General features: G+C 43.6%; 2 protein-coding genes across 4 annotated transcripts in view; one reads left to right on the forward strand and one right to left on the reverse strand.

Moving 5' to 3' along the window:
- LOC124115683 (centrosomal protein of 162 kDa-like) overlaps nucleotides 1-7709 on the forward strand; it is a 50200-nt gene extending 42491 nt beyond the window's left edge. For both annotated transcript variants that reach the window (XM_048383497.1, XM_048383498.1), the window contains 5 exons: nucleotides 864-1036; nucleotides 1190-1297; nucleotides 2329-2445; nucleotides 5550-5699; nucleotides 5946-7709. In XM_048383497.1, the coding sequence (XP_048239454.1) occupies nucleotides 864-1036; nucleotides 1190-1297; nucleotides 2329-2445; nucleotides 5550-5699; nucleotides 5946-6218 (821 nt within the window). In that variant the 3' untranslated portion in view covers nucleotides 6219-7709. The remainder of the gene's footprint in view (nucleotides 1-863; nucleotides 1037-1189; nucleotides 1298-2328; nucleotides 2446-5549; nucleotides 5700-5945) is intronic.
- Nucleotides 7710-9639: 1930 nt separating this feature from the next.
- The window catches only part of LOC124115684, a 38042-nt gene continuing 34354 nt past the window's right edge, over nucleotides 9640-13327 (reverse strand). For both annotated transcript variants that reach the window (XM_046476762.2, XM_046476763.2), the window contains one exon: nucleotides 9640-10661. In XM_046476762.2, coding sequence (XP_046332718.2) covers nucleotides 10557-10661 — 105 coding nt within the window. In that variant the 3' untranslated portion in view covers nucleotides 9640-10556. The remainder of the gene's footprint in view (nucleotides 10662-13327) is intronic.

Genomic DNA, 13327 nt, shown 5'->3' on the forward strand with positions numbered 1-13327 from the left:
ATGAGGTTAAATAGTTGTATTAGAGGTTAAATAGTTGTATTAGAGGTTAAAGAGCCATAGAATGAGGTTAAAGAGTTGTATGATGAGGTTAAAGAGTTGTATGATGAGGTTAGATAGTTGTATAGTGAGGTTAAATAGTTGTATGGTGAGGTTAAATAGTTGTATTAGAGGTTAAAGAGCCATAGAATGAGGTTAAAGAGTTGTATGATGAGGTTAAAGAGTTGTATGATGAGGTTAGATAGTTGTATAGTGAGGTTAAAGAGTTGTATGATGAGGTTAAATAGTTGTATTAGAGGTTAAAGAGCGATAGAATGAGGTTCAAGAGTTGTATGATGAGCTTAAAGAGTTGTATGATGAGGTTAGATAGTTGTATAGTGAGGTTAAGAGTTGTATGATGAGGTTAAATAGTTGTATTAGAGGTTAAATAGTTGTATTAGAGGTTAAAGAGCCATAGAATGAGGTTAAAGAGTTGTATGATGAGGTTAAAGAGTTGTATGATGAGGTTAAATAGTTGTATTAGAGGTTAAAGAGCCATAGAATGAGGTTAAAGAGTTGTATGATGAGGTTAGATAGTTGTATAGTGAGGTTAAATAGTTGTATGATGAGGTTAAATAGTTGTATTAGAGGTTAAAGAGCCATAGAATGAGGTTAAAGAGTTGTATGATGAGGTTAAATAGTTGTATTAGAGGTTAAAGAGCCATAGAATGAGGTTAAATAGTTGTATGCTGAGGTTAAAGAACCATCAGCATTAGTTGTATTTTGAGGTTAAATAGATGTATGATGAGGTTAAAGAGCCTTAGAAATAGTCTTATGCTGAATATGAAAGATGTTAATCACAAGACTTACGTCCGGTTTGTTCACAGATACCACAAAGAAATCAAAAACTAAGGGCAAGGGTACCAGGAAGAAGCTCTCCACTCCCGAGTCTCAGTTTGACAGTTTCCCTCCAACAGCGGACCGGAGCTACGAGCCCCAGACGTTTGCAGACTCGGACATCACACAAGTCCTGCATGAAAACCAAGATCTGAGAACTACGGTAAGAAGAGTGTTACAAACAGATGTTGCTGACAATCAATCTCTGTTCCTCTTTCGTGTTTAATCAAGTCGAGGAATTTTTTAATATAGCTGACAATGCATAAATGCTATTCATTCACTCCAAGCCATTAAACTTGCATGTCCACTGTGTCAGGTGGAGAGCCTACAGCTGGAACTGGACCAACAGAGAGTTGACCTCCGTAAGTCTCTAGCGGAGACGGAAGCCGTAGCACGGAAACACAGGGAGGATTACCAAGACCAGGTGAGCATATCTTCTCAGCATTAGGGGGCAGTCGGGTAGCCTAGTGGTTAAAGCGTTCGCTCGTCACGTCGAAGACCCAGGTTCAATTCCCGACATGGGTACAATGTGTGAAGCCCATTTCTGGTGTCCCCGGCCGTGATATTGCTGGAATATTGCTAAAAGCGGCGTAAAACCATACTCACTCACTCACTCTCAGCAGTAGGATGACATTCAGGATGCCACATGCAGAGGACATTATTACCTTTTTTGAGAACACCTGGTGTCATCACTTCTTTTCAGTGATCCATTCATATAATTGTCGTCTCTATTTTGCCTTTTACGCTGAATGGAATATTTTGACAGATAATCAAGACTGATTATTCTCAGGTGTTGACATTTTATATAAATTGTTAAAGATCTTTTCTTATAAGGTCTGATATTACCAATGGTACGTTTGTTAGATGTTGTAGTAAGTTGAAGGCTTAACTTGGGCCAGCAATCTCATTAAAATCAGATCTGAGTTTTCGCTACAAAGATCTGAGGACGTCCTAGTACGGGTCACGTCAGACAATCATTTGCAAATTTTGACCGACCAATGAAATGACTGACAAGAAATCGACATTAGCCAATCAGAAGGCAGCTTTCTCGAGCTTTACGACACTAGTTTTAAACTGGCGACTACGCTTCGAAACATTTTGACGTATTCTCCATTAAAAAAATTTAAACTGATAAGAAGAACATTCTGGAATGGCTTATATATGGCCTAGATTGTATGGATATAATCATAAAACCCGTAAATGTCGTTCGGAATACCCTGTGTTAAATATTTCGTGGTTGCATGATTAGAAAACACATTCCGACAGTCACTTTCATGATCTGGTAAGCGCAGCTCTGATTGGTTGGATGAAAGATCGCTCTGATGTGACCCTTAATGGGATGTCCTCAGATCTTTGTTTAACGATAGCGAGAACTAAGATCTGATTTTAATGAAATTGACTTTGAGCCAAAGTTTGTGGGATGTAATCAACGAAGAGTTGTTTCCCCTGTTTCAGATTGACAGCCTGCGACTGTCCCACCAGCAAGAGCTGCAGAGAGTCCTCAGTGACCAGGCCTTCCAACACTACTCCTCCAAACTGGCTCAGCTACACAGCAAGTGTGACAGTCAGGAGGTAGGCCTTGCTTTCTTCCATACATCACACATCCAATCCACCTCCGTAAACTAGTACCCTAATCCCTCCCCAGCCTCACGCAGCCCACTCAGCACCACCATGCCAACTAATACTCTGTCTGAATACAAGCCTGCTAAACCAAACCATCCGTCAAACTCAAACTGAAATGTACTGATTTGAGTGATATGACTGAACAAAAATGTCTTAAATCCCACTGCTGGAAACCTCACATCTCTTGGGCAACATCTCCCAGGGCTTGGTGTTCCTGTCTGCTCTCTGATTTGAGCTCTCCCAGAACAGTCAAAACTGTTACATATTGACAGATCTCTCCAAAAACACAGCACATCTGTTACCTATGGACTCATTTCTACCAGAACACCACCTCAATCCCTCAACCATTGACTGATCTCTACCAGAACACCACCTCAGTCCCCCACCAGTTGACTGATCTCTCCCAGAACACCACCTCAATCCCTCACCAATTGACTGATCTCTCCCAGAACACCACCTCAATCCCTCACCAATTGACTGAACTCTCCCATAACACCACCTCAATCTCTCACCGACTGACTGATCTCTCCCAGAACACCACCTCAATCCCTCACCAACTGACTGATCTCTCCCAGAACACCACCTCACCAATTGACTGATCTCTCCCAGAACACCACCTCAATCCATCACCAACTGACTGATCTTTCCCAGAACACCACATCAATCCCTCACCAATTGACTGATCTCTCCCAGAACACCACCTCAATTCCTCACCAGTTGACTGATCTCTCCCAGAACACCACCTCAATCCCTCACCAATTGACTGATCTCTCCCAGAACACCACCTCAATCTCTCACCAGTTGACTGATCTCTCCCAGAACACCACCTCAATCCCTCACCAACTGACTGATCTCTCCCAGAACACCACCTCAATTCCTCACCAATTGACTGATCTCTCCCAGAACACCACCTCAATTCCTCACCAGTTGACTGATCCCTCCCAGAACACAAACTCAATCCCACACCAGTTGACTGATCTCTCCCAGAACACCACCTCAATCCCTCACCAGTTGACTGATCTCTCCCAGAACACCACCTCAATCCCTCCCCAGTTGACTGATCTCTCCCAGAACACCACCTCCATCCCTCAACAACTGACTGATCTCTCCCAGAACACCACCTCAATCCCTCACCAACTGACTGATCTCTCCCAGAACACCACCTCAATCCCACACCAGTTGACTGATCTCTCCCAGAACACCACCTCAATCCCTCACCAGTTGACTGATCTCTCCCAGAACACCACCTCAATCCCTCACCGACTGACTGATCTCTCCCAGAACACCACCTCAATCCCTCACCAGTTGACTGATCTCTCCCAGAACACCACCTCAATCCCACACAAGTTGACTGATCTCTCCCAGAACACCACCTCAATCCCTCACAGACTGACTGATCTCTCCCAGAACACCACCTCAATCCCACACCAGTTGACTGATCTTGCCAAGAACACCACCTCAATCCCTCACCAGTTGACTGATCTCTCCCAGAACACCAACTCAATCCCACACCAGTTGACTGATCTCTCCCAGAACACCACCTCAATCCCTCACCGACTGACTGATCTCTCCCAGAACACCACCTCAATCCCTCACCAACTGACTGATCTCTCCCAGAACACCACCTCACCAATTGACTGATCTCTCCTAGAACACCTCAATTCCTCACCAGTTGACTGATCTCTCCCAGAACACCACCTCAATCCCTCACCAACTGACTGATCTCTCCCGGAACACCACCTCAATCCCTCACCAACTGACTGATCTCTCCCGGAACACCACCTCAATCCCTCACCAACTGACTGATCTCTCCCAGAACACCACCTCAATCCCTCACCAGTTGACTGATCTCTCCCAGAACACACCTCCATCCCTCACCAGTTGACTGATCTCTCCCAGAACACCACCTCAGTCCCTCACCAGTTGACTGATCTCTCCCAGAACACCACCTCAATCCCTCACCAGTTGACTGATCTCTCCCAGAACACCACCTCCAACCCTCATCAGTTGACTGATCTCTCCCAGAACATCACCTCCATCCCTAACCAGTTGACTGATCTCTCCCAGAACACCGCCTCAATCCCTCATCAGTTGACTGATCTCTCCCAGAACACCACCTCCATCCCTCACCAGTTGACTGATCTCTCCCAGAACACCACCTCACCTCACCAACTGACTGATCTCTCCCTTAACACCACCTCACCTCACCAGTTGACTGATCTCTCCCAGAACACCACCTCACCTCACCAACTGACTGATCTCTCCCTTAACACCACCTCACCTCACCAGTTGACTGATCTCTCCCAGAACACCACCTCACCTCACCAACTGACTGATCTTTCCAAGAACACCACCTCACCTCACCAGTTGACTGATCTCTCCCTTAACACCACCTCACCTCACCAACTGACTGATCTCTCCCAGAACACCACCTCACCTCACCAACTGACTGATCTCTCCCAGAACACCACCTCATTCCCTCACCGACTATCTGATCTCTCCCAGAACACCACCTCAATCCCTCACCAACTTACTGATCTCTCCCTTAACACCACCTCACCTCACCAACTGACTGATCTCTCCCAGAACACCACCTCACCTCACCAACTTACTGATCTCTCCCTTAACACCACCTCACCTCACCAACTGACTGATCTCTCCCCGAACACCACCTCACCTCACCAACTTACTGATCTCTCCCTTAACACCACCTCACCTCACCAACTGACTGATCTCTCCCAGAACACCACCTCACCTCACCAACTGACTGATCTCTCCCAGAACACCACCTCACCTAACCAACTGACTTATCTCTCCCTTAACACCACCTCACCTCATCAACTGACTGATCTATCCCAGAACACCACCTCACCTCACCAGTTGACTGATCTCTCCCAGAACACCACCTCACCTCACCTCACCAACTGACTGATCTATCCCAGGACACCACCTCACCTCACCAATTGACTGATCTCTCCCAGAACACCACCTCAATCCCTCACCAACCGACTGATCTCTCCCAGTACACCACCTCAATCTCTCTTCTGTTCCAGGTGATGATCCAGCACCTACAGCAGCAGCTGGCCAAGTCGGAGGTTGATGCAGAGCAGATATCCATCCTCAAGATACGGGAAGCTGCCAAGCAGAATCAGATTGAGAAGCTCCAGGACCTGCTGCAAGAGGCCAAGAAGAGTCACTCTCCTGTAAGTTTTAGCCTTCTCACTGTACACATGGGCTTCAGTGTGGCAGATCAGGGATGACACGTCCTGCTGGTTGTTGGCTGACTGTGATCAGGGCTGTCTTCCCTCATCAAGCTGACACTTTGTGTTCAAAGCAATCGTATCCAAACCTACTCACTTTACTGTGATCTCATTTTGATCAGTTTGACTCTCACTGTTGAAGTTTCTTGGATGGGCAACACCTGAGATCTAACGTTTTATCTATTACAGGAAATGCGTCACTTCGAGACCCTGCAGGAGAAGATTATTCAGATGGAGAACCGCCACGAGCAGCGGGAATCTGAACTGAAGCAGATCATAGCCAACACTCAGAGAGTTGCTTCCCTTGAGCTCGACCAGGAAGGAGAGAAATGGAGGAAGATTGTCGAAGTGAAGAACAAAGAGATCGAGAAGTTTCGGGCAGAGCTGGACTCCATCCTGGACGTTCTGCGCCTCCTCCAGAAACAAGGTGTCATGTTACCGGTCAGCTCCATTCACTCATGACATCCAGAAACATGTCGTGACATTAGCTCAGGGTCTCATGACAAGATGTTTTGAGGAATATCAAACTTTAAACTGTGATAACCTGTTCAGCAGGTGTTGTATGTGCTCTCAGGGAGCCATGGCACACAGCCAGGGCAGTACCATGCATGAGATAATCCTAACTCTCACTGTCATCACCTCAATGAAATCTGACTCTCAAAGGGCTGCAGTTGCTATTAGGTGGGGCGGTCGGGTAGCCTAGTGGTTAAAGCGTTGGCTCGTCACGCCGAAGACCCGGGTTCAATTTCCGACATGGGTACAATGTGTGAAGCCCGTTTCTGGTGTCCCCCGTCGTGATATTGCTGGAATATTGCTAAAAGCGGCATAAAACCATACTCACTCACTCACTGCTATTAGGGAGTCAAATTAACACACTGCTTGCATCAGACCAGTGTTAGATGTCAACAGTTATGATTCAGTCAGAAAAGTGATGTAGTGAGTGAACTGGTGAAAGGTGTTTTACACTATAGTCAAGAATTGTAGCTATTACATGTGGTATGTAGGGATGGTGGGGTAGGCGAGTGGTTAATCTGTCACAAGTCACGCTGAAGACCTGGATTCCCCACATGGGTAAAATGTGTGAAGCCAATTTCTCTGGGGCCCCTGCCGTGATATTGCTGGAATATTACTAAAAGCGGCACTCACTCACTCATGTAGCATGTAAGTTCTTGAAACAAGCCAGTGTACATGATCCCCCAATCTCATTAAAATCAGATCATAGTTTTTGCTACCGCTAACCAAATATCTGAGGACATCCCATTATGGGTCATGTCGGCACGACCTTTCGCAAACATTGACTGACCAATGAAATGACTGACAAGAAATCGACATTTGCCAATCAGAAGGCAGCTCTCTCTCAATCTTTACGGCACTAGTTTCAAACTGGCGACTACGCTTTGAAACATATTTTGACATATTCTCGATTAAAAAAAATTAAAACTGACCAAAACAACAGTCTGGAATGACTTATACGCTCTGATTGGTTGGATGAAAGGTCGTGCTGACGTGATCCGTATTGGGATGTCCTCAGATCTTTGTTTAGCGGTAGCGAGAACTAAGATCTGATTTTAATGAGATTGCATGATCCCCATGACATGGAATTATATGACAACAGGTCTCTCAGTGGCTGGACACACACACCGAGGGGTGCATGTCAGAAGCTGGCGGCAGATTGTACAATTTGTAATCTACCAGTCCAACGTTCATATTCAATAATGACACGTCTTGACCAGTCTTAACCACTGTCAGGCAGTTGATCCTGATCAGCCAAACGCGGGTGTACTAGAAGTCAGTATGTATACACCTGTATATTACCAATATATATTGTGTACTATAATTAGATATATATTTATTTTGTTATACCATGTATTTGTAAAGTAAACATGAAAACAAATTCCGTGTTTTTGTTTTTTGTATAACTGATCACAGTGCTCAATAAAACATGCAAAAGTGCAACCTATTATTGAAAATGTAACCTAATATTTATATGTGCATGTCAAATAAAATTCATATTTGTGTGACTTGCCCTTACTTGTCCGCACAAAATTGATCTTTGAACACACTCAATACCTCTAAAGTTTATTTACCATACTACATCACTAATCCCTGTGTTACATGTAATTTGTCATGCTTTCTAAGGCTTGACATCAATCTGTGGGTACTGGAAGATTATGTGCACATATTCCCATTGACCCGTTAAGATCAGGGTAGAATAGTTTCATCAACAACCCATGAGGGGCGGTTGGGTAGCATAGTGGTTAAACCGTTCTCCCGTCACGCCGAAGACCCGTGTTCGATTCCCGACATGGGTACAATGTATGAAGCCCGTTTCTGGTGTCCCCCGCTGTGATACTGCTGGAATATTGCTAAAAGCGGCATAAAACCATACTCACTCACTCAACAACCCATGATTGTCGTAAGAGGCGACTAACAGGATCAGGTGGTCAGACTCGCAGTCATGTAGCTTGAATATTGCTGAGTGTGGTGCTAAACTACAAACTTGCTCCTATTACGTTTTACAGAAATGTGTCATTAATTTAAGTGACATTGGCAGCTGAGAGGCCTATCTTTGCTAAATTTATGGGATCAGGGTGCAACTTGGTTTTGATTGGTGCAACCTGGTTTTGATTGGTGCAACTTGGTTTTCATGTAAACATGCCCCTGGTACAAGTTAAATTCCTTAAATCAAGCACTGTGACCATATCTGTATCTCGAATGATCATATGTATTGATTGCCAGGGAGTGTAGGATTTCATATCCTGTCCCTCCTGGGACACATTATCCTGTCCCTCCTGGGACACATTATCCTGTCCCTCCTGGAACACATTATCCTGTCCCTCCTGGAACACATTATCCTGTCCCTCCTGGGACACATTATCCTGTCCCTCCTGTCCCTCCTGGGACACATTATCCTGTCCCTCCTGGGACACATTATCCTGTCCCTCCTGGAACACATTATCCTGTCCCTCCTGGGACACATTATCCTGTCCCTCCTGGGACACATTATCCTGTCCCTCCTGGGACACATTATCCTGTCCCTCCTGTCCCTCATTATCCTGTCCAAAACTAGCAAGTCTACAAGTTAGCAAAAATCTCGGTTTATTGCAGCTCTCAGGAATGTTAGAAAGCACCTAATTTGAAAAGACATGATTTACAAGTTCTGTCAGTCTCAATAAGTGTCAACAAAAAAAGGGGAACAAGACAATTTGGAAATATCTTCAACAAACATGTACTGCAATACTGGAATGTTTTTTCTATCCTGGTTAACATCAATAATACAGACTACTATCAATTGTGATATCATTAACAACACAGATTCATTAAGAACACTTTCAAGGCACTTAATCAAATTGTAGAATTGAGGTAACATTGAAAATATCATGAAGCTGTTACAAATGTTTTCAAGGCTGTCCTGGATATGGTGTATCTAGCTAACTTGTAGAAAATATAAAGTTGGAACAATAAAATACATTCTACATAAACTGCAGCAACAAAATAAATACTTCTCTAATAAAGCAATCTCATTAAAATCAGACCTCAGTTCTCGCTACCGCTAAACAAAGATCTGAGGACATCCCATTAAGGGTCACGTAAGACCGACCTTGCGCGAACTTTGACCGACCAATAGAATGACCAATCAGAAGGCAGCTTTCTCGTGCTTTACAGCACTAATTTCAAATTGGCAACTACGCTTCGAAACATATTTTGACAAATTCTTGATTACAAATTTGAAACCTAAACAAAAGAACATTCTGGAATGGCTAAAGATGGTCTAGATTGTATGGAATCAGGCATTAAACCTGTAACTATCTTTCGGAATACCCCGTGTTGAAGTTTTCGAGGTTGTGTGATTAGAAATCACATTCCGACTGTCACTTTCCTGATCTGGTAAGCAACGCTCTCATTGGTCGGATGAAAGGTTGTTCTGACGTGACCCCTAATGGGATGTCTTCAGATCTTTGTTTAGCGGTAGCGAGAACTAAGGTCTGATTTTAATGAGATTGCTAATAAAGTGGACGGAATGATAATCTGGCTTACAATAAGACAACTAGCATTGATTCGTAGAAACAGAATCACTCAACATAAACATGGACAAACTTTGTAACATAACAACGTGTAAAATAACAATGGACGGAGTAAATCTAAGGTCATATGATCGGAGGCTGATACTGCATAAAGCTTTAGATTCTGTAAACAGGCTTTGTACATTAAGAATTAATTAAAAGGAGAGCGCTTTACCCTGACAACAAATGTGTTCCGTCATTCAAGGGCATCCTAGATCGGTCCTGCATGGCACTGCATCATGGGACATCACAGAACCATCAAGTGACGTCCAGTGTCTGAATCAGCTCAATCCAACAGTGCTTCACTTGCCAGAAGCGTTGATACATTAATTTGGTAACTAGTAAAATGGCTATACTACAACAATAATAAATTATCACAGATCTTTGCCTGATGTAGCACAGTTACATCAGCTGTCTTGAACACGTCTCCCAGTCTCGTGCCGGGGCTTACAGTAGCAGCAGAGTCCAGCTAATCACTATAGTGTAGCATCTTCGTCATTCCACGACCTACTGCTGTGTCTACACACCTTGTTCTGTCGAAAACAACAAGGTACAACACATTACACCAGGTCACATGACAGTCACATGACAGTCACATGACCGTGAGTAGAAACCAGTCGTGTATTAACACAGCAAGTTCCGCCTCTAGCTGAGTTCCATAGGAACGTTCATCATAATATCCCCTTTTGTCTCATCTGAAGAACTACTCGGCTACGTGTTCATGCAATGGCGCCCTCTAGTGGTAGTGTCTGGCTGACTGGGCCCTCTGCCGTACACTGTTGCTAGAGGTTTGGCCACGCTGTAGCTGTGAAATTGGTGGATGACCTCGAAACCCTCCAGACTGTAACACAAATGGTAGGTAATTAGGACCATAAAAATATGCATTACACAAACATCAATAACCATCAACACAACGTGAAATTGTATGTACAGTAGGACATGGATATAACGAACTACAAGGGACCAGAAAAATCAGTTTGTTATATCCGTTGTTCTTTATATGCGTTTTCGCTCGGAAACGTCCGCCATCTTGGATAAAACAAAACCCAATACACGTAATTGCAGCATTGACTTGTATTAGCAGTGATCACTTCATAGCATTCAAATGATAACATTTCATAACATTCATTTAAGTTTAACAAGGTTGATCCGTCACCGCTGATTGTGTTGATTCGCCGCGATTGTGTTGATTCACCGCTGATTGCGTACAGCCAATTGTCAGTGACACTTGACACTGAGTGAGATTTCTTAGCTCGCTATACTCGTCACTAATTAGTGATAGATGGGCTTGTCGGTGATCAGATAACAGTTCGCTGTAGAGAGTTTGTTATATACATACATTTTATATGATATTATATAGGAGATAAATCGGGGATTGTTTAACAGTTTGTTGTATCCATTTGTTCGCTATATCCGTGTTCTACTGTAATATTGCCAATATTCCTCCCATGTGTAACTCAAGAGCAATCTGGGCATCGGTCAACTCACTAGCTGCACATAAATCTCTGACATCATAACTTGTGGGCAGAGCTACAGATAAGCTGCGTATTTGCATAAAATACCCAAAAAAATTATTCAAAACCCAATTACTTTCAATTAACTTGCGTACGGAATCGCATGCATTAAATGGAAAACTTGTTTGAAAACAGCATACGTAAATACCCAATGAAGCTTTTTCAGCATGCGAACAACGGTGCTAATATCTGCAACACATTTACGAGCTTATTTACTTTCCGAGTCAAGCCTATATTGAGAACCGTTATATTACATCTAAAACATTTTTTCGTATTTTTTTTAAATCTCAAAATGTTTACTCATTTTTGGAAAAAAACAATAGAGTGATGAATAGATGAGTGAAAAAAAATTGGTAATCCAATGAAAATTATATATCCCAATTAAAATAGAAACCGTCTAGTAAAAACTCAGTTGCTAAAAAAGTTATCTGGAGCTCTGTTGTGGGACAATCATAACTGGAGATGGACGGTATTAGGGCTGGGACAAGTCCAAATTTACTACCCGGGTACCCACCCCACTATTACCTGACCCTACCCAAGTACCCACTGTAGGTCTCATGAGATGGGCACAAACAGTCCGATAGGGAAAAGTTTGACAGTACACCTGGCAAACTGTTGAGAAACAACAATAAAACGATCTGGTCATGCATACACTGAAGTTGCCTGAAGTTTTATCTTTATTCAAACATATATAAGTCAGAAGGAATGGGTTCACAGTCATAAAGAAATGCGAACTTGTGACTTGTAGTGTAACCATTGAGCTATAGTGAGCTTTTGTCATTAAACTATACATCACTTGACTAACCATGGGTCCAGATAGTCCTGTGGGTACCCAGGTCCTACTCATGACCCATTCGACCCGAGGACCCGAGTTACCCGTCCCAGCCCTAATCAATATGTCACATTGAAAACATGGATCAAAGCAGTCATGAGACACCGATGAACCACATGAACAACTTCACCATCAGATGTCTTTTGCAGAGGGGCAGTGAAGCATAAGGTGTAGTTACTTGAATTATGATTCATTATCATTAATGAAGTATATCACGCTCATAATGCATTAAAGCATATCATGCTTCATAAAGTAAATGAATTGAATTATGCTTCATAATGTTTTGAAGTGCATCATGCTTCATTACATATTCAAAGGCTGAAGTGTCATGCAACATAAATGGTGTATTGTTTAGAGAAATGTTTCTGCAGATGGACCAAGAACATGATCGATATAAACCAATGCAAATATTTTCTTTTTCTCTTCACAGTTCAAACACACTATTATCAAGCCCTTTCAGAGGAGACCGACCAAGACCTGGCAGTGATGATAGCATCTTCCACCTGATGCTTTCTCTTCACCTGCCTATTGTCTCTTCTCGTCCCTTACTCCTTCCATCTGACTCCTACCTTTACATATCCATATCTTGTCCTACCCTGCCTACCCCGTCCTACCCCTGCCCCTTCCACCCCAGACTCCTACCCCCTTATATATTCATATCTTGTGCTACCCCATCCTACCCATTCCACCCCAGACTCCTACCCCCTTATATATTCATATCTTGTGCTACCCCATCCTACCCCTTCCACCCCAGACTCCTACCCCCTCATATATTCATATCTTGTCCTACCCCATCCTACCCCTTCCACCCAGACTCCTACCCCCTTATATATTCATATCTTGTGCTACCCCTTCCTACCCCTTCCAACCCAGACTCCTACCCCCTTATATATTCATATCTTGTGCTACCCCTTCCTACCCCTTCCACCCTAGACTCCTACCCCCTTATATATTCATATCTTGTCCTACCCCATCCTACCCCTTCCACCCCAGATTCCTACCCCCTCATATATTCATATCTTGTCCTACCCCATCCTACCCCTTCCACCCTAGACTCCTACCCCCTTATATATTCATATCTTGTGCTACCCCATCCTACCCCTTCCACCCCAGACTCCTACCCCCTTATATATTCATATCTTGTGCTACCCCATCCTACCC

Source organism: Haliotis rufescens, unplaced genomic scaffold, assembly GCF_023055435.1.
Source record: "Haliotis rufescens isolate VD_foot unplaced genomic scaffold, xgHalRufe1.0.p SCAF_49, whole genome shotgun sequence".
Lineage (NCBI taxonomy): Eukaryota > Metazoa > Mollusca > Gastropoda > Lepetellida > Haliotidae > Haliotis > Haliotis rufescens.